Genomic DNA, 27,402 nt, shown 5'->3' with positions numbered 1-27,402 from the left:
TCAGACCGTTTCCTTGACAACAGCATGACTGATGCCTATTGTTAGCCCTTTCCCATCAGAACAAACTAACTGGAAGCTAATCTCAATTGCCCTGACTTGTATTGCTGTGGCCTTAAAATAGACTGTGTTGTCATAATAAAAGGCAGAGATTTTTCACAGTCCAGAGCACCAAAGATGGCTCGACACTCTGTAACGTCCACTCCACTCCATTTAGCAGGAAAGCTTAACTGTCAGGTTCACTGAGCTCGCTGCAGAGGCCAAGTAGCCCACAAATCAAGACAACAAACAGAGCAGGAGAGTGAGAGGAGGGGCGTTAAAGGATACTGTAGTCCTGAGACCCAGGCGGCAGTGCGATACGTCCCCAGCTGCTGGCCACTCTCTGAGCAGTGCCACGTGAAGTTTTTGTCCTGGCCGGTGCTCAGGAGCCACTCCATCTCCAACACAAACAGCACCACAGTCACTCTGCCCTGGTGAGCTGCAGGAACACAAAAACACGATCAGCACGTGCAATTATTATGTTGGTACAACTAAAACAGGACTTAAAATCCACATTAGTCAATGCACATTAGTCAAACTGAAATCAAAGTCAGACTAACATGCCTAAATAATGCACTTGGATATCACTTCTGCATGTATACACCTCATTCAGACTCAGGCTGGACTGGACATTCTGAGCTTGCTCCACAGTTTGCCTGCCAAGCTTTGACCCAGAAGTTGAACGGCTTAAAAGCAGAAAAAGTCATGGTGTTGTCTGCCTTCAGATGCCACCATAAGCTCGAGCAGCTATCCCCAATGGCTATGAATTAATATTAAATGACTGTATTGTGGACTTGTACTGTTTAAAGAGTGTATTTTTTCTTCTGTGCAAGCAAAGACAGAACATAACAGGCTTACACCATGCCACTGACGATAATGAATACATTACTTGTTATTTCTAAATAAACAATATCTGCACACAGGACACATTTTAATCAATGGTGGGTGGAAATTCTGCACCTTAGGCCATTGGATTCATTTTCTTGGCCTACATAATTCAAACCTTGTAGAACACCAATTGGAGAATCCTGAGCAAGAGGGATTGTGTGCATCACATTTTGGCCAGAAGTAAAGTGTGCATCCTCTTTTGCATCTACACTGGGACAAGTTCAGTAGTCCAGGTAAATATCCTAATTGTGCAATAACCATAGTTTGCCTTTACTGTACATGTAAACATACTGACTGGTACAAAATATGAGATAACTTTAACACTGACACAAAAAATAGTGCAGGAGACTGGTAAAAATTCCTAGTGTAAGACAGTTAAAATGCCTTAAATGCATATTAAGATATTTATAGGCCAAGTATGCCTGCGTTTATGAACCCTTAAATAATCAACAGAAGTGGACAACTGCAGTTTCCTACATTGTTAAATCTGATTTTCTTTGTTTGGTTGTATTTTTGAAAGCTTATATGGTATATCAAGCTCTAGGCTTACAGTGCATATAAAAAGTATTTATCCGCTTGGATGTTTAACCCTATATTGATTTTATAAATCAATCATGGTCAATATGATTTGCTTTGTTTGACCAAAAAAATACAAAAAAACTCTTTAATGTCAAAGTGAAAACAGATTTCTACTAAGTAATGTCAATTAAATAAAAAAATGTAATGTCAAATAAATAACTGCATAAATATTCACCCCCTTCAAGTCAGTTTTAGTAGATGCACCTTTTTCTGCAATCACAGCACTGAGTCTGTGTGGATACATCTCAATCAGGCTATGTAGACACTGAAATTTTACTCCATTCTCCTCTGCAAAATGCTCAAGCTCTGTCGGCTTTTACAGGGACTGGGAAGCCACAGCCCTTTTCAAGTCAAGTCACACATTTTCTACAGGATTGAGGTCTGGGCTTAGACTCAGCAACTCTAGAACATTCATATTGTTGTCTTTAAACAATTTCTGTGTAGCTTTCAATGTATGCCTCAGGTCATTGTATTGCTGGAAAATAAATCTTCCCCCAGGCCGTAGTCCTCTTGCAGACTGGATAAAATTGTCCTTCAGGATTTTTCTGTATTTTCCCGCATTCATTTTACCCTCTACCTTTATAAGCCTTCCAGGGCAAGCTGCTGAGAAGCATCCCCACACCATGATGTTGCCACCATCATGCTTCACAGTGGGATGGTGCGTTTGCGGTGATATTCAGTGTTTGGTCTCCTACTTGACCACGGAGTCTCCCACATGCCTTCTGGTGAACTCTAGTCCAGATTTAATCTGAGTTTTCTTCAACAGTGGCTTTCTCTTTGCCAGTCTTACATAAAGCTTTAACTGTTGAAGAACCTGGCCAACAGTTGTTGTATGCAGAGTCTCTCCCATCTCAGCTGCTGGAGCTTGTAACTCCTTCAGAGTAGTCATAGGTGTCTTGATGGCCTCTCTTACTAGTCTCCTTCTTGCACAGTCACTCAGTTTGTGAGGACAGCCTGATCTAGGCAGATTTACACATGTGCCACATTCCTTCCATTACTTTAAGACTGATTTAACTGAACTCTGGGGAATGTTCAGTTACTTGGAATTTTTTTGTGTCCATCCCGACTTACACTTTTCACTAACTTTTTGAGTTACTTGGAGTGTTCCTTTATCATGGTGTAATGGTAGCCAGGAATACTGATTAACCAGTGACTGGACCTTCCAGACACAGGTGTCTTTATTCTACCATCACTGAGACACATTCACTGCATTCGGGTGATCTCCATTTCACTAGTTGTCAGACAACTAGAACCAAGGGGTGAATACTTTTTATAGGCACTGTATGTAAGCCTATTGACCACTATAACCAAATTTAGGACTGAAGTTTAATCAAAAACAAATGTCTCTTCCCTGCAGATTGAGCTTAATTAGCACACAAAATAAAACAGTAAAAAACCTAAAAGCATTTCTGTGTGTAATTCAAATTAATGTAAACAAAGTTATGTCAGTGAAGATTGTGTGATGTGAAATGAAACCCTAAGCACCAGTTCCTATTTGGTTTTGATTTAAAATGATGTTGCAAATACAGATAACTGCCACCACTTTGCAGCAGTTTCTGTTGCAAAAATAATGACATGACTTGTAAAAATAGGTTGTATTTCTACATGAACTGAAACAGTGTTATGCACAAACAGACCTGCCTGCCTATTGGCTAAGGAAAGATAGCGCCACTAGATGAAAAAACTTTCCGGATGATGGTGCGAAAGTATCTGGTGTAAAAATATTCAGAGATAAACAGTTCAACTGTGCACAGCCACAAAGACACACAGCACATCTCATTTTTAAAGCTACTTATATCATGAAAAGTTAATAAAAAATTTACTTTCTTTCTTAGAGTAAAACATCTGATGTAGCTTATATGTGTGGATTTTAACAATCATTTTTTTAAATTAGCAGGTTACACTCAAAAGACAAATGAATGATGAATAATTCTAAATTATTTTTAGCAAAATAGCAAACCTTCCTAAAGCTGCAGAGTTTATAAAGCCTTAAGTAAACAAAGATAAGCAGATCTAGTTAGCAGTGAAATTTTCATGCTTGGGGGGAACACATTTTACACAGTAATAATTAAGATATCCTGCAGATTTTTAAAGATGCATACAATTTAGGCACAAAGTTTTATTTTGACAGTTGTTAACCTGAAAGTGGCATATAAACTGCCATATTTGATAAACTCAAAATATAAAAGTCAATAAAAATGAGAATCATCACTTACATGCTGTTTTCTTGCTTTGGTTTTGAAAAAATGTTACGCAGCTCTGCTCATTAGTGTTTCTCTGAACAAAACCTATAGAGCAGGGGTTTTCAAGTGTGGGAAAGTGAGCCCCCCACCAAAAAAAATAATTTATTCCGTGTACCCCACCCTCATAAAAATAGGATTCAATCCACTATATTTATGTCTCATCTTAAGTATTTTAACATGTTTTTGATATTTTTGATATTTTGGTCTGCATGTGATTCCAACATCCATCCTTCCCAGGCAATCGGGTATTTGGTTTCAGTGATGCTTCAGTATGCTCTACGTTAGTGGGAACTATGAGTTTACATACTTGCAGTTTATGCAGGATTGCATGACAGTGGATCATCCTCCACCTTAAGCCTTGCCTGGTACTCGCTTTTGATCACTGTAGGTGCCAAAAACCTGCTCTTATTGTTTATGGGATAAATGTCACATTTACCTTCAGTGACCAAATTCCTTCTACTTCTTGTTAAAAAAATCTCCCTGGTTTGGTCAATAGACTGAATATGAGGGTTTACACAGGCTTATGCTGTCATTAGCTTGCACATCTTTACAAACTAAACACTGTGGGCACTGACCATCATCAGGACCAATGCAGGAAAATCCTAACTTTAATAGTTGACTCTTGTATAGTCTCTGACCAGTTTGCCCCATGCACAGCAGAAGTTAGCAAAGAATATCACTGTTTATGGTTTATGGTTTTGCACCTCTCCTGAAGTCCTGTGGCGCCCCTCAGTAGAGGCCCGCCTCACACCTTGAAAACCACTGCTACTGAGCAAGTACACAATGTTTCACGAATCATATGAAATAGGCAGATCTGTTTCTCCAGCCCTTTCAATATTCTCCTTTGAACAGTATCTAATATGAAAAAGAAGTAGTTCATACAACATACTGTCTGACTAGTAATGAGCATGGTCATACATTATCTGAACGTCCACAATTAAATGATGAGAGACTGAAATATAAATAGTAGAGGATACAAAGCAGCTAATCCCATACCGAACATTTTTTCCCAGTAGGGAAGTAGGTTCTCTTTCAGAAATGTGTCATATTAACTGACTCACACACGTAGATACTCATGCACACTTCCTGTCTCACCCTGGTAAGTGTTTGCTGGAGTCATCTTATTGTAGTCTTCTGACAGGATGAACTCCTGAAAGACAGGACATAGAGATTAACAGTCACACGGACAGAGGTCAGTGACTTTGGTTATAAACAAGGATCTACAAGTTTTGACTGGTGATTATACGGTGTATGTAGTTACACTAAGGTGTAACAAAATCCTTTTAATTAAGTCCAAAATTATTGTGAGAAAAGGACTTTATCAGAAGCAAAGGCCTTCCTCTTGCAGAGAGATAAATACTTGACATATTTACTTCCTAAAAATGTAAATGCACATCAATTTACATGTGATCTTACTGACAGTGTTGTTTTGTGTGAGCCACCGCCCAGGATAAATAACTGTCAGGAACTTGAGGTTTTAGGGTTGTTTTAAGGTTAAAATCCTACAAAATGTTCTGTTATCTCTCTGTTTCACTCTGACTCTGTGTTGGGAGAACTTGTTCCAAAATAAACAGCTCCCACTGGCAGTGACTTTGAAAAAAACAACATAAAAACAAAACATTAAAGCTATAGCCTACATTAAAAATAAAGCCGTCCAGACCATTTTGATACATTACAAGTAGGCCTGGGTGATAGATTTATAAACTGGTTTTAACTGAATGAAACTCTCCAGAAGCATTCCTGTACGCTGGAGATCTGCCAACATGTTGACCAAATACACACAATTTGAGATGAAGTCCATGTTAAATACCACAGGATCTTCCTGTTAACATGCAGACAAAAACACACAGACCACTGGGATGACATGTGGATATCAGGTGATTATGAGTGAAGCAGTGAGAAAAGGAAACGGTCCTCAGCTCAGACAGAGAAATAAATGTTGAGAGAGCCGGACTTGAAGGGGAAACAGGATGGTTGTTGGACTCACACAGATACTGCCAGTATCCATCCCCACAGACAGCCTCCTGGTCTCAGGGTTAAAGGACATGCATGAGCACTGCGCTGGAGAAAAAACACAAAAACAATAATAAGAGTGAACTCTTTTTATATGATTATTTGCTTTTGGATAGAAATGTAATTTTAAGGTGAAATTTCCAAGGTAGAATTGTTGTTGGGGTCAAGCAAAAGTTCCAGAGGGACAATTGTCACTGCAGCTCTACACTGATCCAGGCTTTATGGCAGAGTGGCTAGACAGAAGCCTCTCCTTAGCACGAAACAAACTAAAGTCTGCATGGATTTTTGCAAAAAACACTCTATGTCAAAGCCAAGCAGTTTTCATGTGTTTTGTTTAAAAAAATGAAAAAAGTTAAAGGAGTTGGAATACTTTCCTGAATACTGTATTTACAGGCTTTTAATGCCTTTATTTTCAGAGGTCAGTGGTTTGAGTCGGAAACAGGGATAAGAGAGTTGGGGAGAGACATAAAGGAAAGGAGCTCCCACCCAGACTTGAACCTGGGCCACCTGTGCACATGAGGTGTGACCTAACTACTAGGCCATCTGTACCCCTAAAATCTGCCTTGTTGAAAGATTGTATTGTAAGTGTTAGCCATTATCCAATTTGTCATATTTAATCATTTTGTGTCATTACCTACTCTGAAACTGCTGTAGGTAAGATAATGCAACAGTTTATATAGCAAAAAACCCTTCCTCTTTGTCTCTGTAGTTCCACTGAGTTGTGCCTCATGTTTCTGAAATATTAACAACTAAATAAAATGCAACAAACAGGTTATTATTTTTTTCTGTGGGTTGATGCATGTCAGAAACGTGTGCGTTCTAGTGATGTCACAATACCAGGTACTTAGGCATTATGCTAGAAATAATAAAACTATTTAAATAACCCGTTTCAATGCAACAGCAACAAAAATACATGACGTCAGAGGCACCCAACATTACAAAGCTAGTGTCTGTGGTCAGTATTTACTGTGATTTAATAAGATGTCATGAACTGCTTTCTGTCAGGTGATCATCAATCCCAGTGAACATCTGATTGGATGATTTAAAACTGAGGTTGCCTCTTTGTTTGTATGTATACATTCAAAGAATGCTTTCATCATACCTTATGAAGGTATGATGAAAGCTAGATCAAATTGATTCAATAGATGTACCAGAATTAAGCCTGACAATGTGCAGGAGCACTTTTCATTGTTTTGATCACGCGCATTGCGAACAAACTACTGCACACAGTCCCAATTGTACAATCACACTGGCAATGTTTTGATAACCAAACTTTGCCAACAATTTGTTCAGCAATTTGTTCTCTCATTTTCTCTTAAAAATCTTTATGTTGAGCAAAGTTCTGAAGATATTTTAAACTTCCAGTTATTTTCTATTCCAATAATTACTTAAACGATTGTATAATTGTAAAGCATGTGGTATCAACAGGTAAAAAAACATGACAACCTAAGTCACACTCAACAACAAAGTTGTTCTAGTATTAACAATGTTCTAATCTAGAGTTTGTCTTTTAACGTGATCTGAGTGTTCTCTGATGGTCAAAACAATAAAAAAAAAGATGTTAAAAAAGCAGTTTTATTAAATGACCTTCAAACTATTTCTGGCAGTCTGTGCGAGCAAAAACGAACAAAAAACATCTGATAATATCAGCTGGATTTATCAGTCTTGTTCTGATACTGCACCTGCTCCATGATTTATGATTCAGAGTACATCACTTGAGCTTGATATTCATCTCCTGTCTGAGCTGAACCAGACCTTGGTTCCAGCCCTCCTTCAACCCTTGAGGATAAGTAGGGAGAGCTAATGGATAGATCTCAACAACACTTTAACATTCACAGCTTCAAACGGTCATACACCATTGGTTTTGTTATTCTTTCCACCCCTGTGGGTTAATTGCAAGGTACACAAAGCGTTTTTACTCTTCAGTCGGTGTTTATTAAAGTCTTCCAAGCAGAACGTGTTTGTTTCTGTCAACAGTCAGCTGTAGTGCCGCTATTTAGAATTTTCAGGGCTGCTTTTGACTGCCATGTTCACTTGAACAATATTCTGTTGAAAAGGAAATAAACTCTTGTATAATATTGTTACTGATTTTTTTTCTTAGTTGCACTTTCCATATTTAAAGATCAACTAGACCCCAGGATTACAGATGAAATGAATCTATCCTGGAGTTTTAAAAAATGCCAGAATGCCACTAGGAAGGGGGGAGAACAAGACATGCTCACTCCTTTATGCCATCACCATAAGCTGCAACATAAAACTGCCGGTGTTATTTTGGCAAATCAAAAAATGCAATTAGCATTCAAGGTTTTCTTAACATGAGCTGCCATGAGTGTGAAACAATGGTAAAAGCTCAGTATCAACCTCATTTTAAGAGAGAACATGATTTACTTACAATCATGGGTAACAGAACTACACTACCCACAATCCTAGAGTGTCACATCTCTGATTGGTGAGGGTGAGTGTTACCACTGATATTTTAATCCCCCCTTTGAACTTGGAAGGTAACTGAAGTTAATGGTTGTTTTTTTTTTTCTACAGAAATTTTAATGGGAAATTTGTCTTATGACACCACAGCTGCCAACAAAGCAGCAGGCACTGATGAGATCTGTAGTAGTGAACGTTGGTACGACATATGTCACCTGCCTCCAGATCAGCCAATAAAAATGTTCAGTTGCTGTGGACAGGTCTTAAGGTGCTTTCACATTAGGGGCCCAGTCCCGGATCTGAGTGCACTTGAGCCCAAAGTCCGGTTCATTTGGGTAGTGTGAATGGAAATGAACTGTGCCCGGGCACCGGGCCTGGGCCCACTTGGGGAGGTGATCTCAGGCGCAGTTCAAGTGGACTCTGGCACGGTTTCGCTGAGATGTGAATGCAACTGCGCGTGGATACAGGACAGAGCGCTGTATCAGCTTTATGACATCATCGTAAAAACTAAACTTCTTTCATGAATGCGGATTTATTTGGACTTGAATTAATCGTTCAACTGAAGATTTTATTCTAAATGCCAATTCCTTATAGTTATTCATATGAATGCCTTGAGCACCTATGAGCACAAAACCCCCAAAATGAAACAAAAACAGTTTTGACTACAAAACAGTGGAATTTAGAAATCTAACATTTAACAGCCCCTGTATTAAGTAGTATTGGTGATCAATTCAGAAGGAAATCTCAACATGTGTGTACAAAGTATTTATATTTTGTATACTAGAAATATGCATATCAACTACCCCCTACAGTAGGGATGAATGACATCATTTTTAAATCACAATTGTGATGCTCCGTGTTAGTCACATGACTTTAAGCACACCATTGTTACCACAAAAGGAGTTCTATCATTTCCTTGACTGATCCACAATGAAGTGTTTGATATCACCATCAGCTGTCAGAGAACTGAGCACTGTGCATGCAGACTTTTTGTGTTTACATGTAAAACATTGAGACTACAGCAGACACTGCTGCTGTCACAGATACACCAGTATGATGCTGGAGGCAGACACAATCTAATGCAAGGCCAATCTTGAGAAGGTGTATCCCCATTATGAGAAGCACTTTGTCCTGGTGCTCTTCAATGCTGTGACCACATAAATGATACATTAATGGAACAGATGTGCTACTGATTGTTTATGTTACAGCTGTAGGAAGGCACACCTGTGTGTGTCACAAAAGGCAGCTGAGGATGATGAGATTTTATTGGACTAAAAGTTACAACCACAGAGATAATCACATAGACTTAACGTAACTTTGATCATTGTTAATCATGCTTGATGACATTTTTTAAGATATATTTTTTGGATTATCATGCCTATATTTAGAAAGGAGGATAGTGAGTAGAGTTGGAAATAGGGATGAGAGAGTGGGGGAAAGATATGCAGGAAAGGAGCCACAGGCTAGACTTGAACCCCGGGTCGCCTGCATACATGGGGCACAACCTAACCACTAAGCCATTCACACCTGGATTTATCACAAAGAGTCTGATAAAGCCAGCTGACATTTTAAAACATTCAGAAACAGCAAGTTTATTTGTAGAGTTTAAGAGAAAAAATATTGCTCCATGGAGAAAAAAACGTGCACTAAATTTGAATAAAACTTTAAAGAATAACTAAGGGTAATTGACTTCCTGTTTAAAAATAGACCTGCTTTGTCTTGATAAAGACTCGTTCGAGTCTAAACGTACAGATATCCCTGTTTAATAAAGGACTTTTATTACATCAGAGTGCCTCGAATTCTCAGTTCTGACTGCCATCTTTACTATGGACCTTTGTTGATAAGTTAAAAGGCAAATCATTGCTCCCTTTTTTAAATTAGACCTGCTTTTATTTTGAAAAAATAAGAAACTTTGGGCAGATCAAAGATAATGGGATAAGGGACCAATCAAAACCTAAATGTTTGAAAATGCATGGTGCAAAAGTCTGTTGACTTACCCACTGAGCTGTCTTTGAGTATTTTTAAAAAGTGAAATCAAGCATATAGAAGCAGGGGGTGTACTTCTTTATATCACTGTGCCTGCAGAGAGACATTGCAGCAGCTAACCAGAGTGTGCTGAAAAGGACAATAAAACATGTGATTCATCACGACTTAAAAATATTACTGCAGCAATAATGGACCTAAATAATCATGATTAATGCATTCATGTTGACAGCCCTACTCAGGACCTAGGTTGTCAGCTGAAAAAAGATGTCCTGGGGATGTAGTTACTCTTTAAATATTCCTAAACAGCATCAAAAAGCCAACTGTTCCTGCTTAAAGGCCTCTGTATATTTATTCTTTTAATGATTATTACCTTATAAAGTTATTTATTTACATGGTATTCTCTGTGCTCATGGTGAGATGGTAAAACTATTCAAAGGGCTTCCTTTTTGTTTCTTTCTGCCCTATAAAGTGTGGTGAAAACAACCCCATAATGAAAATACTTTGAATGATTTAGACACTTCTTTTAACCACTAAGGATGACAGATGGTGATTTCCTGAATGCACTGGCTGAGCTTTGTGAGAACAAAAAATAAAAAAATAAACAGTTAAATAAACGTGGGACCAAAGTCCCGGCAGTTTGACCTCATCTGAATGTTTCCAGAAAGCTCCTCAAACATGAAAAAACATTGTTTGGATAACTCAAATAATACACTGATGCCATGGACCTTTTCCCTTTTAAAGTCTCTCTGTGTTGTTAGTTCTGGTTTCCTATTATTTCTACCAAAACACAACCCTGACCTCATTTCCCCCTTAATTATTCTGCATTTTCCTGTGTTTTTCATTTCATTCTTACCAAGTTTGGCTATTTCACTTCTGAAAAACACAATATTAATGAAAAAAAAGATTAAAGATATATGAAATATTCAATCTATTCATTTTAAGATTTCCTGTCCAAATTTTGATCCCCTTCTGTTAAAATGTTAATTGCTTTATCACTAAATCAAGATAATATCTTCTGTTGTGTTATCTTTTGCACACCATTTTGAGTTTCTCTATCAGTGTTGTGAAATCTCCCACATATGCAGCTTCTGGTGTGGCTATTGTAAACCACAAATCTTGCTGATGGTAGCACGGAATTTCCTTCAGTTGCTCAACTAGAAGGAAACAAGGACAAACAGACGTGCAGCACTGCAGTACTATTGAAAAGACCAGCACCACTTGGACCATTCCCCCAAGCCTCCCCTCCTCTTAGAGTGGTACGTTCTGTGTCCTGGTTGTTGTTCATAAAGACCACAGAGGAGAGGAGAGGAGAAGAATGATCCTACAGGACAACATGCTGATGTGGATTCAGGAACAGGTCGTACTGTGCTTTCATGTCATTGTGAGAGGTGAAACCTGTGTACTCTGGTTTTTATCGTGATAAGAAAATGTAAACATGGAATAAAAGCAAGCAAGGATGAGTGCACTAAAGGGAATTCACAATATCCTCTCTTCAATAGGGACATTTTTCATGTGCTAATTTGTTAACCAAAGCTCCTGCACACTCCTACATATTCATGGAATTTGATTACACTGAACATGCAAATAATTTAGTTCATTAAAATACTAAATTTGCATTTGTTTTAACATATAGTGATAATAGGGAGGCTTTACAACAATGAAGCTATTGTAAAATACATATAAAGGAATACTTACATGCCATCGTGTGGTAGACACTGGGCCAGTACTGACCGCTGTCTCTCTTCAGCCATACCCGAATTGTCCTGTGGGATCAAACCAAAATGTTTTAGTGACTTTCAAAAGCTTTCATGGTGTCTAAAACTTCACTGGAACATAACAGATGTGGACAATTAAGAACAATACTTGTGCAAAGTTTGCTGCAACATCAAAGGACAACAAGCTGCTTTAACATCCTTTCTCTGTTTATGAAAAAAACAATACAAGAGGATGTGTAGCTAGAGTTTGCTGAAGTTCAATAAGTCTTTGATATTCAGTTAGGTGAAATAATATTCAGCTTTGTTTGGCTTTGGCTATCACTACCACTACAACTACTGTAAGCACTGTCACAATCATAACAGGGAAAACTAAATTTGTATGTTATCAACATAGCCAATGTCTTTCTTTCTTATAAGTTCCAGGCCAATATGTCCCTAGGTCAGTATAGGTAATTGCTGAATATTTGCCCTCTAGGTTTAATAAAAGTATCAGAATTTCAACGCACTTGTTAAAAAAAGTTTACAGTTTGCCATCTCAATAGTTCCAATCACCAACATTTGTATTATATCATATCTAATTTACTAACAAGGTGTATACGTGGACCTAGAGCTGTGGATCATATACTATAGCTTGGTTAAGTGAGTTAATAGTAATCCATTTAAAAACAGTTGTACTGTGCATGTTGAATGGGAATTCCTTAGACATTACAAGACCTTTGAACATACAAACCCTCTAACCCACCCTCTAGCAGAGCACAAATGTCAATAGAAAGGAAACTCAGATGACAACTACAATGAAGCAGATAAGCACAACAGTTGAAAACTATGAATGCAAGGAGGAAATTTGAAATTCAAGGACTTTTATTTGGACTTGTGACCAAGTATGACAAATATTAATATACTAATAAAATTCAACAGTACATATAAACCCAGTAAGGCTAGAAACCCCCCCAAATATTATGATTGTGATATAATCTACAAATATTTAGGTGCCTTATCTTATGTATTATTCAACATACAAAAGCAATGAATCACTCTACATTATAACCAGCACAAGATTATTTTGGCTCATATTGCAAATTTGATATCAATTGCTATATTGAAGGGGATGATCATTTTCATGTAATTATTGTATTGATTACGAAAAACAAAACAAGAAAAGTAGCATTTTCACAAACTACTCTAAAAAAGACATCAGACTGTCTGCAATATGTGTAGAGCAAAACACCTGTGTTGGAAAAATCTGAATTCAACTGGTATTTGACACATTTCTCAGGGTTCCTACAGGCTTTTAAATATCAAATTAAGACTTTTTTAGACTTACAGAGAAAAATTGATACCAAAACAAACAAACAAAAAAAAAAAACAAACAAAAAAGAGGCACAATACTTTTCTATACACGGACCAGGACAGTATTTTCTGATTAATGATCTATTTACGGAATGCAAAGTGGTATAGGGGAAAAGAAATTTTGGGGTCATAAACTTCTTAATTTGATGGTTTCCGGCACACTTAACACCTCTATTCTATGAATATACAGTATATTGATATCATAATATATTTTTTGGTGCTGAGCAGGTGTGCTGAGCTGATTTTAAACTGTTAAACTATTAAAAAGCAGAATAATACGGTTTGTCAGGAAAGACCTGTTCAAATAAGTGTGGGCTGCAAGAATTTTTTAAAGTGGGCAACCTCGTAGCCCTGATGTCAGAGCACTGGACTAGTGTTTCACCACCGTACTGAGTTTATTAATCACAGTTAGTCAGACAAAACCAGAGAGGGGTCCGGGTTCCTCCTCCACAAAATAAAAACATCCAGCACTGAATGTCTTGAATTATGGATATTTATGCAAAATTTTGTGAGGGAAGATAATAAAAAATTATTTAAGGTTGGCTAGAAAGTAAAGAATGGATAAGGACATTTCTTACTCAGTGCCTGCTGGACTTTTACAGGCTTTTTATGGCCTTAATTTTCAAATGTGCAACTTAATACTATTTAAGACTTTTCAAGGACATGCAGGAACCCTGATTTCAGGTTAAAGAAGTAATGCACTGTCTGCAATATGAAATTTGAAGCAGGCAATACTCCTATTTAATCTAATTTTCCATTAATTTCCTATCCCTAGAACCCAGTATCAGGTGTTTTTTAAACTATCAAAACCTGCAGGCAAACTTCTGCTCACTACCTTAATTAAACAGAAACACTGGAACATAAACATCGCTTGTGTTTTAATGTGACTAGAGTTGGCCTTCAATCTTTGATGTAGTTATTCATCTTCTTTAGATCTGTCTTATTGAAATACTTTTTTTTTTAAATTCTCAATACTTTTCTACACTGTCAGTGCAAAGACTGCATCTGTACAATACGTGGTATCTAAAAAGTATCGACAAATGACAACTTCTAACGCCATTTTTTACTGACTCTTGGTGCAATAACATGCTAAACACACCCATAGTCAACATAAAGCAGTCTAGCACATGGGTGACTTATTTAGTTGCTAGTTAGCCATTAATGAAGCGTCCACAGCCAGAAGGTTAATCGAAATATGTTTTAAAATATACATTTTATACATGCTAATTTATTTGGCCAATACATAACACCCTAAAAACAGCACACTTTCTTAACCACCATGTAATGCGCATAATTGACTGTCAGCTGACAGCTACAGCTATAGTAACGTTAGGGTATATTTCCTTCAACAAACCGTTGGGCTGTTTGCACATTCAAACTACTGAGAAATTATTAAACCAGACAGTATGAGCTCAATCAATAACAGACAATGCAGCTCGGAAAACAAGACATGTGCGGTAAAAGGGTTAATATGACTAATTTATGTCCCAGACGTCCAGCATCGAGCTTACCTGTCCTCAGACACACTTATAACGCCGTCCTCTTTGGGGATGATGACCGCCGTGCTAACAACATCTTGGAAAGCCTCGATTTTGCTCAGCAGACATGGCTTCCGAGCCTGCGGCTGAGGCTGAATTTCGGCCGCCATGGGTTGATGATGCACAAACCTCCGTCTACGGCTCTTTCTCCGGGAAACATAACCCAGCCCGGTCCGACAGCAGAGCCTCGGCTCGGGGCTGCAAGCTAGCTGTCAGCGGGCAGAACACGGTGTTGTGACGGCTGTTGGAGATGCTGCTAGTCAGCTGACAGCACACACGCCCGCCTACATCTACAGAAGAAGCACTTCCTGTGAATAAAATAAGACTTCCGGTATTCCTGTTGATGTCATAATTTCAGAATAAGAGATTTCGTTGTGATATTTTAGGAGGTATTATTTTAAATCTCGCAAACGGATGTTTAATACTAGGTTTTAATCTTCACAACATTCCCGACCGAGAAATCTAATTGGACAAAAGGAATTCTCTGAGTGCTGATATGGAGTGCAACAATCACAGGGACAATTAACAATTTGTATTAGTCTACTCCGCCTCAGCCAAGCAGTTTATATTTATTTTCGAACGCAAAATATTATTTCAACGCTTGCATACAATAAATAAAACACATAAGTATATCTAAACAAAACATATAAGCTGCTACATGATACAGACACAAAGTAATAAGAATGCATGATACGTGGGTTTATTGGCAGTGGTGTAAGTTGAGTTGATTGAGCAGAACCTAATCAATACATTGTGATTTTTTTTTTTTTTTTACCATTATTTTCCACTTGTATAGGCTAACTGGTGTGTTAAAGCAATATCGTACTTGATGTTAACGCGAATATCAACACGCCCATAATTTGGTAAGGCACATGGCCAAAACACACAAATGCTTATTGGTTATTAATGACAACACGACCTCAGGTATGATGTTGCTTACATATAAAGTGATCAGGTATTCATTCTGAGGGGAATTACTGACATGAAATAATATGTCAATCAAAAATTCAACTGGGACACAGAAGCTATCAAAATAAAAAAATCAAAATGCTATCAACAACTTATCAAAATTAATAACTTGAAACATGATGGAACCTGGGCATATTGCATTTTGACTATAACTCCATGCTGCCTAATAATAATCACAGAACACCGATTTTAAGTTAGGTCTTGTTTATGAATCCTGAGGAAAATATCTTATAACAATATTATTCTAACCTTCAGAACACGAGGAACCTAAATCATTAGTCGTAAACCCCCATAGACAACTCGACGTAATAACATTTGAAGTGATAAAGTTAAGGTATTTTAATTTGAAGCTGAGATCTTCTTTGTGATATTAAAGGCAGCTTGACACGTTGTACTGACAAAGCAGACAGTGGTAAAGGTTTTTATGACAACAAAACATCAGACGTCCGGTTATGCCTTTCAAGCTAAAAGCTTACTGACATGGGTGTTTTCGCTATCAACTTGTTTTTTCTAGTAGATTATCGCCCCAAAATAACTTCAGCCTCTTGGGGCCTTTTAATATCTTTCCTATTATTAACGAATCTAAGAAAAAATGTCAAATTTGAGGGCACTGGTATTATTAAAGGCTGTTTAAGAAAATTGTCAAGTGAACATAATAATGCCAGAACACAATCTACATGGATTTCAGAATAAAAGTTTATTAAACTAGACTCCGGTAAAAATGCCCTGTATGAGATTGGCTTTGAGTTTCTTTGGGATGCATTAAAATAAAAAAATGTAGGGTTAAAATTAGTACATGTATATGTAAATTTGTTAAGTATTACTACAGTGTTAAAATACTACAACGTAAAAATTTCAATCTTTACAAATGACCAACCAGAAGTTATAAGTAGGCTAATGTTGCTTAAAAATATAGGTTAAGGTATGGTTCCCAAAGTGGAGGTCGGGACCTCCACACCTTTAGGTGTGGCAAGACACTGAGAAGAGGGTTGTGAAATGCCTTCCAAAAAAACTTTTTTTCTGTAATTTCAAATGGTAAAAAGGGTGGTGAAAAAGGCTAAAAATTGGTACATGGTATTGGTATAATTTATAATAAAACACAGTCACCAGCTGAATTTTATGCTGAAGCATAAGTATTCTTTCCCAAAAATCCTTAAAATGTCGGATAGTCTGCACAAAACTGTCTATGAATTTGGATGGCTGTGTGCAACATTATTCACTTTAACCACCCCCCGGGACAGTGGGGGTCCCCGGTCTCTGGTACTGTTAGTTTGGGGGTCACAGGCTAAAAACAAACAAACTTAACAAACTGGACTATTTCCAGTTTTGTTTACATCATTTTTTTTTTCATTTATGGTGTGTTATGAGTAAAAGGTCAATTTTATATCCTCAAAATTGATATGATATTGTTTTTATTCACAAATGAAGTAGCTATAAACAAACATAAATGGGATTTTTTTAAACATTTGTAAAGAAGTTATATAAATATATATCCATAGGACTTTTGTTTTATACTATTCCAGCTTGACTTACAATAGATCTGGATTAAATTAGATTCTATTATTTCGAATAAAATAACTTTGCCATATAGAGCTTTATTCTGTAAAGTATTTCACTGACAAACCGGAAACTGAACTCTTGTTTGTATAGCTTCTGGGAGCTCTGTCAAACAAGAAGCAATAGACCTTCCTCATCTCTGCTATCGCCTGCTACCGGATGGTTTCCTCCTCTCTTTACGGAAGTGATGATGTTTTCCAAGAGCTTCATTATGTAAAATTGTATTGCACAATCGCTAACGTCTGGTCGAGTGTCATGTGTCGTTTAGGGTGATCTCCCACTGATCAGACATGGTGATTTGCACAGTGCAGCCTGTTGAGATCTCTTGAAAAAAAAAATCATAAGGGGTGGTATTTTTCAGACATGTTATTCCCAATTCGTCTTACGTCTAAAACTCGTAAGAACTTGGTGCCCACTGCCTTGATAAAGCTCTTGTGAAATCTTTATGGAGTAATCGGTTTTAAACGGTTATACATGACAGTTATTTATCTCATTGTACATATGGGAATGCCAAGTCTAGGAGCTAAAGAAAGGATGTGTGTTTGTGTGTGCATGCGCGCGCATGTCAATCCCTTGCAGCGACTATTCAGCTAAACCTGTCCTCCTTCAGATCGTTTCGCAGAAAAGGCTCTTTTTTTGGACATCTTACAGAAACAAAGTACCATAGCGAAACCCTGTGTTGTCACTTCCCCCTTGGTGCATTTAAGGGTTAATATATTACTGCTTTATGTTTGATATTGTCTGTAACTGCCTTCAGTTTCCTCTCAATAGTCTCCTGGGTTTGTCTTTCACAGTAGCCCACGCCCGTGCATAGGATGAAGTAAATGTTGATTATGCAATCATGTCTCAGGGCGGACATAGAACAATTCCAAAACAATATGGATTCTAGAAAAAACTGCGGAAATGCCCAGAAGAAGAGCACATCACCAAATATATCGCATTCTTAAACACATAACGTATGTACTGAATATTTTCCTCGCATTCCTGCCTTTCGGGCAAGCAAGCATGCGCATGAAACGTTCAGCTCTGGCCTAATTTGGATATGGTAATGAGTGGCTTGAGACAGCCAATGGGAAGCGAGTATTCTAGCACATGACGCTGAAAGACCGCTTGGGAGGCGGGCCCTATCGCAGTGCTTTGATTAAAACCAGTGGCAAAGACACAGCGCATTCAGTGTAGGGAGAAGCAGGGACTCACTATGAGGGGGAACTTTGTTACTATGAAACTTAGGAATATTTGCAAAATATTGTAAAAATTATCAAAATCCCTCGTAAATCAATAACCTGCCCCTAGGGTGTGAGGTTTTTAGTTTAGTTTGCCCGGAAAGGGCTTCTACACTCACTATTCTTACACTTTTTTGAAAGAATGTGTGAGACAGACAGTTAGCCAGCTAGCTAGCTAGCTGAGAGGTGATACAGGCGGTAGGAGAACAAAAGATTTTTTTGCGTTTTGACCGGTTGTACTGACACCAAGTCCATGCAGAACGTGTCATTACCATCACAATGCCCGTTTTACTTTTTCTGATAGACACGTCCGCTTCAATGAACCAGCGCACCCATCTGGGCACTACCTATCTGGACATAGCAAAAGGCGCTGTTGAGACTTTTATGAAGGTACTGTAACCACGGGACACATTAATATTGGGAGATCCCGAGCGGGATTGCGGTTCACATCATCATTGTACTGTTGCAAGCTCGCCTGTCAAACCTGATCTCTCGATAACCGTAAATAATTCTCTACTATTTCCACAGCTCAGAGGGAGAGATCCGGCGAGCCGAGGGGACCGGTATATGTTGGTAAATTTTGAAGACGTTCCGTACGGGATAAAGGTAGAGTTTGTTTTCGGGTCATGTCCAGCTTTACATTGCGCAGATTGACTGTCCCTCCATCGCTCCACCACGTTGTGATCACTACATCAATTGTGTAGAGAAAATCTTCAGGAGGAGCTTTCATACCCCTTTTAAAACATGGCCGACATTTTGTTTCAATGTGAGCAGCAAGGAACTCTGGGTGTTATTTATACAGCGAGGTGATATCTGGGGGGAGAAGGAGGAGGAAGAGGAGGAGGAGGGGGTGACAGACTAGCTTACTTTACTTGTTTAGACCAAATTGTCACTTTAGTTACCGCACATGTTGCGACTTTGTTGTTTAAACTTACTAATGGTTACCGACGGCTGGGCTGCAGTGCTGTGAAATGACTGGCTTGGCAGAGAGGAAGCGACCTATATTTGTGTTTATCATAGCATTAAAGTTAACCATTGACTTCAGCAGAGATTGTCAGGTGGTCACAACAGTGGGGCACTTATCTGGCTTTATATGTGTTATATTGATGACATGTTTTGTTTTTGTTTTCTTTTCAAGGCGGGGTGGAAAGAGAGCCATGCCACATTCATGACAGAGCTGAGGAACCTCCAAGCAACGGGACTCACAACTATTGGCCAGTCCTTGAGGACCGCTTTTGATTTACTCAATCTCAATAGATTAGTGACTGGGATAGACAACTATGGACAGGTATGTAGTACTGCAGAGGTAGAGAGGAAATCAGGCTTATAAAGTCTTATGACAAAGTTGCTAAATAGCCCCCCACAGACTCTCCTCTTCACCCATTCCCAACTCCCCTTCCCTTATCCCCCCCAGTCTTACAAGCATCAACCACCTGCATACTGTGACCCCCACACACTTTCATGACACAAACATAACAGCAGCAGAAAAAGGCAGACCAGATAAAAAAGTTAACTTTTCTCTTAGGTGACCTTTATTGATTTCACCATCGATCTGGTGATTTAAGTTTGTGTCAAAGATGTGATACCTTTTCCCTACAATGTGTTATAAAACAATCAAATCTCTGTTATTTTAGTGTTGAATTCAAAACTAGAAGTACTGAAATGTGTATTAAAATCTCATAGGAGAGGAAATTAATTGCTGGCAAAAATCATGCACACTGCGGAAACATTGCCAGTGTTTTGCAAGAGTTTAACCTTTATTTCTGGTAAGTGAAAACAAAAAATTAGCCAATATTATTTCATTTAACACTTTTAATACTAGGCAGTTGAAACAATTGTATTGTTTTAAAAAGAAACTTTCACTGCTATGATTGAAGTTTAAAATTCTGGTATCCTGACAACACATGATATTGTCTTGGACCTCAGACTTGGCCACTAGTTGAAATAGAAAGTGCTCCCTTTTCCCTCCCATTCTCAGTTATGTAACAACCTTAATAGCAGCAAATTGGAAGACTAGATGAATAATTTATTTCCACTTTTGTAGCTATTAATTAATCACTGATCTGTTGTTTTAGGTTCCTGTCAAATAAGATTGCCAAAAAGTGATACTTTTTCAATACCATGTGTTGTAAATAATCCAATTCCAATGTATTATTTTTTATGATAGAAATACTAGAAGTACTAAAACTTGACACACTACAGCTGGTTTTAACGGTCTCATTGGAGGGGAACAAAATCAGACATGCGCGCAAACTCCTGCATGCTTCAGAAACACTGCCAGTGTTTTTGGTGTAATTTAGTCCATTTACAGGAGGTAGCCCGTATTTTTTGGTAACTGAAAACAGGATTTTTTTTTTAAATCAGGATTGGTTTGGTTTTTAATGCAACCTATTGAAGTTTAAAAATCTGGAGCCATGATAACATGGCATTGTCTTGGATCCCAGACTTGGCCACTAGTTGAATTAAAAGTAATTTAATGCTTCGTCTCCTCTCCCTTTCAGAGTTTACTAACAAGCATAACAGCAGCAAATCAGGGGGTCTAGAAAAGAAACATATTTTTCCCCTTTATTGATTCACCATTGAGCTGGTGATTTAATTTGTGTTAGATAAGGTTGTCAAAAAAATTGAGACTTTTTCAAATCCACGTATTGTAAATAATCCAATCTGTTATTTCAATGATCAATTAAAAAGTAGAAATATTAAAACTTACATTGTATTGAAACTACATCCATTTCATATTACACTCTTTCTCCTGAAATATTGCCAGAGTTTACGCTATTTGCAGGAGTTAAGCTGCATTTTTTGTTAACTGAAAACAATAACTTAGCAAATATTATTTCTTAGGACCTCTTAAATGCCAGGTATGCAAAACCTATTGGACATAGTTTCATTTTAACAATTTTTGATTCTCTAGTTCTAGTTCTAGTATTAATTCTGGCATCATGACAATACATGGTATTGTCTTGGACCTCAAACTTAGTCACTAGTTGAAATTAAAAGTCCAGTATTGCTCCTTTTGACCTGCCTTTCACAGTTATCGAACAAGCATGATTGCAGAAAATTAGTGGAAAAATTAGATAACTTATTTTTTCCACTTTAGTAACTTCTGTTATTTCACTGTTCATCTCTTGATTTAAGTTTGTTTTGATAAGGTTGTCAAAATGTTGATACTCTTTGCATGTTTTAAAATAATCCAATCTCTATTATTTGGATGACTGATAGTATCGAGAAGTGTTGAAGCCTTAAAAACTAGAATGGTGTCATACACATGTTGTGTATGAGATAAGTAGTCCATCAGGACTTGTCGGCAAACTTCGGCATTGTGTCTCAGTTACAAAAAAACAGAAAGCACCAACAACATTTTTACACTTGCAATTTTTGATTTTTGCAAACTAGAAATTGCCCACCAGTGGTGGTATCAAAACAAGTAGTTGTATTGTTGTATTTATACAAAATTGGTATGAAAACTTAAAATCTAATATCATGACGTTCCTAGTTTTAATTACTCCCACTGTGCTCTAAACCAGGAGTTCTCAACTGGACCCACCACAATCTCCTGAGGAGAAATTGCGACCCTGATAATTATAAAAAAAAATCACTCACACCAAATTTATTAAATGAGAACTGTTGCAGTTTGGACCTCAGATGGAGCAAAACATGATCGAACAAAGAGACAGTACCAAACAGACAGCATAGTTACAGAAGGGAATGCCTATGTTTTAGTGTTACTCTCCTATCCTTAGGTTGCATGTAAAATGTGGAATTTTTTCAGAATTACAAAGTTATCTTGGAAAAAAAAACTTCTTTGTTATCCCAAAAAAATAGATAAGTTAAAATCTTGTGTAAACCACCAAAATACACACATTATCAAAGGAAAATTAAGCAGAACTTAAAAGTAAGGATGCGTGTAGGCTTAGGGGTTCATACATAATGGCCTTTTTGCTACACACCCGTGACCCAAGTGAAAGAGCTTGGCAAACCAGTGTTGGGTCCCAACCCTCCTCCTGAGAACCAGTGCTCAAAACCATGGGAATTTTCGTGTGAATATATTTTTAAGATACAAAAAAGTTTAAAATAATAAATTAGCTTTTGGCTAAATGTGCACAATGACATGAAATTTCAAGGATTTCTTGCAGCTATAGAAGTAAAACATACTTAATGAAGCACTGAAGGTGTATTAGCTACACCTAGCTGAAAGTCGTGCTCTCTGGTACAATGGTTATGTTTAAAATCCTGTCTTTATGAGGGTTGTATTCACAGTTTTTGAATTCAGCCTAAGCTAGTGGTTCTGGAGGAGCTGTTAAACTGTAGTACCTTTCATCCAGTTTTTTTAAATAATAGTACAACTACCTTTACTGACATAAATGGGGATGATAACATTTTAAAACCCTAAAAGTTAAGAACACAACCTCTGAAATTGCCATAATATGAGTCACTGCCTTTCTGATATCGTAAAACCTAAAGAAAACATTATAAAGGTACAGTATGTGCAGTATGTGGATATGATTCGTTGCTCAACTTGAGCTTTTGATGCACTAGTTTTTATAGGGGAGACTTAAAAAACAGTTAAAGTGCAACCTGCTTCCATGGCAGGATATTGAAAATGAAATCTGCTGCCTGCTCTACCGTGATGAGCAGATTCTCAGGCTTTTTTGCAGAAAATATTTTTAACTTTCTGTGTAAGTGATACTCTGTCTTAGACAGCTCTGTGAAAGTTCTACACTTGGGATCATTTTTCTGTTCATGTCAGTAACAAACAGGGATTTATCTCACTAGAAAGTCTTTGAATTATTCACATATTCTCTACCCTAGATAAAGAATTTTTTATGCGTAAGAAAAGGCGCTACACAGCCCTGTAAGAGATGCACTTAAACCCACAAATCCTAGATGTTATTTCCATTTTGTTGCACAAATCAGTCGTAACTTGAAAAATTTGAAACAAGTTTCTCCTCCAGCTGGGCTGCAGAGTCGATTCACAGCTGGAAACCTGCATTCTCTTACATTAATTGTAGCTGAATGCGGAAAACAAATCTTCGTTGAGCCCACAAAGTCTGTAACTAATTCAGTACGACTGGCCTACTTCCAAAAAGTGCCGCCTAATGACATCAGCGGTTGAAGTCTCTGTGGTCAAATTTCCAGTTAGGGGGAGGTCGTCGCTGAAAGAAAAGCTGTGTGAGATTGTGTTTACAGTTTGAAATAAGGATTCATCTGCAACAGATGACAAAACCTTCTTTCATCGTGTTGTTATGAAATGGCCAGAGTGGTTCTGCCCCGAATTAGCCTTGTTAGGAGGAAAACAAGAACAAGAGCAGTCTCAGGAGAAGCATCGCATCTACAAATAAGATTCCCTTTGCTGTGGAAATGCTAAGCTTATCAGGATAGCATTGATAAAGATTAAAATTGTAGTCTAAACCTGACTTGGACGTATCCTTAGCTTGTTGTTGGTGTAGGAGCGAGACTGTCAAGTTTCTGATCATCATTTTGAAACAGTGATATCTCCATTATTTTGAGCAGAAACAACCAAAGCACTAAAAAATCAGACAGATGCATATGAGAGGTATGCATATGAGAATGATCCCCTCAGAAATCACAGGGAAACTTCCGCATACTTCCTAAATGAATAGCTCTCGGTTTGTTTAGCCTCAGGACCTTCCACCACCTCATTCATGAGAAATTGTAACCCTACAGAAGTACAGGGTCAACATAAATACATTTTATTTTATTTCATTTCATTGGGACTACATGTATAGCTGGTCTACTTTAGATAACTCAATAAATTAACACATGATGATGGAAAAACAAGCTTTGTCATCTCAAAATAACAAGATGAATAAGTTAAGATCTTGAGAGAATAACCAAAAAGTACTTGTAATCACGGCAAAATGAAGTAAAAAAATACCTATGTATAATTATGTCCTCTCAGGGCTTCCATACATCAGAATTCTTACCACATTTTTTTTCATGGCGGAAACTTGCGACCCACTTCTATGTCCTAATCCTCCAGATGAGCACCACTGTTGTAACTGTACAAAAAATTGGAAGCGTTAATTACTAAATTTATGCCTATGTTTTTGTGAAATTTGGAGAGTGTCAAGGAAATTGCAAGCAATTTTTGATGATTGAAATCAACAGATTAGCCACTCTTCAGTGCCCAGGACTTCTATTTCTGTTGCTTTGGTGACAGAACAAGCAGTGATATCCTTTTGATTTTTACTACTATTGTATTAAAGTTTAAAATTCTGGTATCAGGACAGCCCTACTCCACTCCCTGTACTCCCGCCTTTAATCTGGCTATCTGTTTCCAGAGTTGAGGTAAGTCTACAGGATGGGAATAATAGTGGTAGTTTCTCCAGAGTAACAAAAGGGAGATCCCCACCTTCCACGTAAGACATACAGTACATGCATGCAGCATTCATAATGCATGTCAAGACACTTGAGGGGAGTTTGAATGTCAAATGCCAACCATGTTGTCAAGCTGGCAGCAGTGATTTGGACTCCGAGGGCCTGTGAGTATAAACAGCGCTGAGGTGAAGGTTACGGTGTCCTGCAGCGGTTACCACTAACCTCTAATGACAGGCTGATTTATCTGTTTTTATAATCTAATGACCACTTCTCTCCTCTCTGCCCTAAATTGAAACAGGGTCAGTTTTTAGAATAAGGGACACTCTCCCTTCTAGACTTTAGATGTCGTCAAAGCCCTTATAATGTAATAGTCACTAATGAATAAGATTGTATTGTTGTAGTAGTATCAAGAAATTTGACAGTCTATTATTTTAATGACTGGTTTTATTGAAAAGTACTCAAGCTTTAAAATAACAATAATAATAAATCTGTGAAATGTGATCTAAAAGCAACCTCAAGTAGAGAGCATTGTCTAAATCAGTCTTTCTCAGCCATGGTGCAGTGGTACCTTGGGGTGCCTTCAAGATGCCTAGACATCAACCAAGAATTACTAAGAATATGCAGATTATTAGCTATTAGCGTGTAATCAAAAGAATCTCAAATACTCTTTATTGAAATCATGCCAGCGTATGGGCCATCAAATGAGTAGGCTTATGTTAGTAAGCACTACAAAAGAATCATCCTCGTCTTTGTTTTTCTTTTTTCAGTTCAGCAAGAGAGCCCAAATGTGCCAAAATGTGTTTTTAAGTAGTGTTTGTCAACCTTTTTCCTTAGGGCTCCCCCTACTTGTATAACAAAAAAAATGCTAAGCACCCTCAGGACCCACTTGCAAAAATTCAACATCAATTGTAGTTGTTTTCATGGACAAAATCCCAACATAATAGGTCTTTTTAGCAAACAGGTTCCTTACCAAAAGACCTATCTATAAACAAGTAATTATTATGTATTGTATTTGGGCCACTCTAAAAAAATAGTAGCAGTAAGAGGACCCGTGAATTTTCAAGAAAAACCCCTAAGATTTAGAAGTTTAAAAGTCTTAAATATACAAGGGAAAAAAATTTGGATTTTTACTTGAAATTTGTAAATTTACATGGACTAAAACTTGAAATATTTGAGATTATAAAGATGAAAAAAGGCAATTGCATTGAAGAAAATTCCAGCAGATGCAGCCATTTTCTTTCACAAGTCCTGCAGTTGAGAGTCTAATTAAATTATACTTTTTACAGGGACTGATAAATAAGGGATTACCTGTGGCTTTAGCCCAGAATCATCACATTATCATTATCTGGACTTAAAGGAGACAGACTAAGGCCATCCAGACACAGTTTTCAGTCTGGTTTTTGTTGTGAATTTATGGCTTTATGTCATAAATTTAGAACTTTGAAAACTTGAACTTTTTCAAGCTTATGATGTCAAAATTTGCTAATTTTTAAACTCTGAAATTTGGAGTTTTTCACTCGTAAATGTATGACTTTGAAGTCAGAAGTTTGAAGTTTGTCTCGTCTTAATTATATGACTTTATAAACTGAAAAATGTAGACTCTTTTTCTCAAAAATAAACAAATCCCCTTATTTTTATCTTTTAGGATGGTTCTTATACTCCCTTGCATGTATTGTATTTCTTAACATGATTTTATGTGAATAAATGCTCACCTAATTTTAACAGCGTGAGAACACACACCAAGACCACCCCTATGGGTGCCGGGATACAAGGCTGGAAACCAAGGGTCTCCATGCCCATTCTGTGAAAAATAAGGCATTTTAATGGGTTAATCTTATTTATTCTATTACTAAATGAATGGCTCGGCACAGTCACAGTCACACTTGAGATAAAAAAAAAAGGGTGCCTTTACAGAAAAGAGATAGAGGAACCCAGGTTTAAATTACCAGAGTGTTTCTGCAAAAACAAGGAAAACAAGAAAATGTCCAATTTTAGGGAACCCAAGGCTTTTATTTTTACTGCAATGGTATCAAAACAAGAATCAGTATCTTTGAAATTTACCAGAATCGTAATAGAATTTAAAAATCTGGAATTGTGACAACCCTACTCTTTATTAACTTATACATCAGAACCATTGTGGTTAGAATGAGATGCTGAATATGTGCATGAAAAATTAACAAGTAAGATGTTCGCTTAAAAGAGAAAATATTACTACTACTTGTTTACATAAAAATGCTATGTACCTTAGGGTTTATAATGTCCAAAAATAATGGTAAATGTCCCTTATGGCTCAACAAAGCAAAATTTTCTCTTTATATTGCATTAAAGTCCAAGAAATTGCCTTGTATAAAAAACAAAATAAATACCAATGAAATAATTCTGTCAAAAAAGCTGTAAATCTTTATTTAGAGATGCACACCTGCAAAATATTTGGCATTTTCTGTAAATCAGTTTATGAAAAGTGCCATCGAGTAATGTTTAGTCAGTTGATTAATTAATTAGATTAGTATTTAAGAGTCTGTTTTGTTGTTTGTGAGGG

At 37.3% G+C, this 27,402-nt stretch overlaps 2 protein-coding genes across 3 annotated transcripts in view; one reads left to right on the top strand and one right to left on the bottom strand.

Moving 5' to 3' along the window:
• wdfy2 (WD repeat and FYVE domain containing 2) overlaps positions 1 to 15,033 on the bottom strand; it is a 36,807-nt gene extending 21,774 nt beyond the window's left edge. The window contains exons 1-5 of one of the 2 annotated variants that reach the window (XM_041806312.1): positions 14,746 to 15,033; positions 11,865 to 11,932; positions 5,734 to 5,807; positions 4,842 to 4,896; positions 325 to 475 (exon numbers count right to left, since the gene is read on the bottom strand). In XM_041806312.1, the coding sequence (XP_041662246.1) occupies positions 325 to 475; positions 4,842 to 4,896; positions 5,734 to 5,807; positions 11,865 to 11,932; positions 14,746 to 14,882 (485 nt within the window). In that variant the 5' untranslated portion in view covers positions 14,883 to 15,033. Of the gene's footprint in view, positions 1 to 324; positions 476 to 4,841; positions 4,897 to 5,733; positions 5,808 to 11,864; positions 11,933 to 14,745 lie in introns of those variants that run through there. The other variant, XM_041806314.1, reaches the window with a different exon arrangement.
• Positions 15,034 to 18,489: 3,456 nt separating this feature from the next.
• The window catches only part of ints6 (integrator complex subunit 6), a 40,496-nt gene continuing 31,583 nt past the window's right edge, over positions 18,490 to 27,402 (top strand). The window contains exons 1-3 of the mRNA XM_041807548.1: positions 18,490 to 18,911; positions 19,050 to 19,127; positions 19,660 to 19,809. Of these exons, the coding sequence (XP_041663482.1) occupies positions 18,801 to 18,911; positions 19,050 to 19,127; positions 19,660 to 19,809 (339 nt within the window). The 5' untranslated portion in view covers positions 18,490 to 18,800. The remainder of the gene's footprint in view (positions 18,912 to 19,049; positions 19,128 to 19,659; positions 19,810 to 27,402) is intronic.

This window comes from Cheilinus undulatus, linkage group 15 (assembly GCF_018320785.1).
Source record: "Cheilinus undulatus linkage group 15, ASM1832078v1, whole genome shotgun sequence".
Taxonomy (NCBI): Eukaryota; Metazoa; Chordata; class Actinopteri; order Labriformes; family Labridae; genus Cheilinus; species Cheilinus undulatus.
This window is presented reverse-complemented; position numbering and strand designations above follow the sequence as displayed.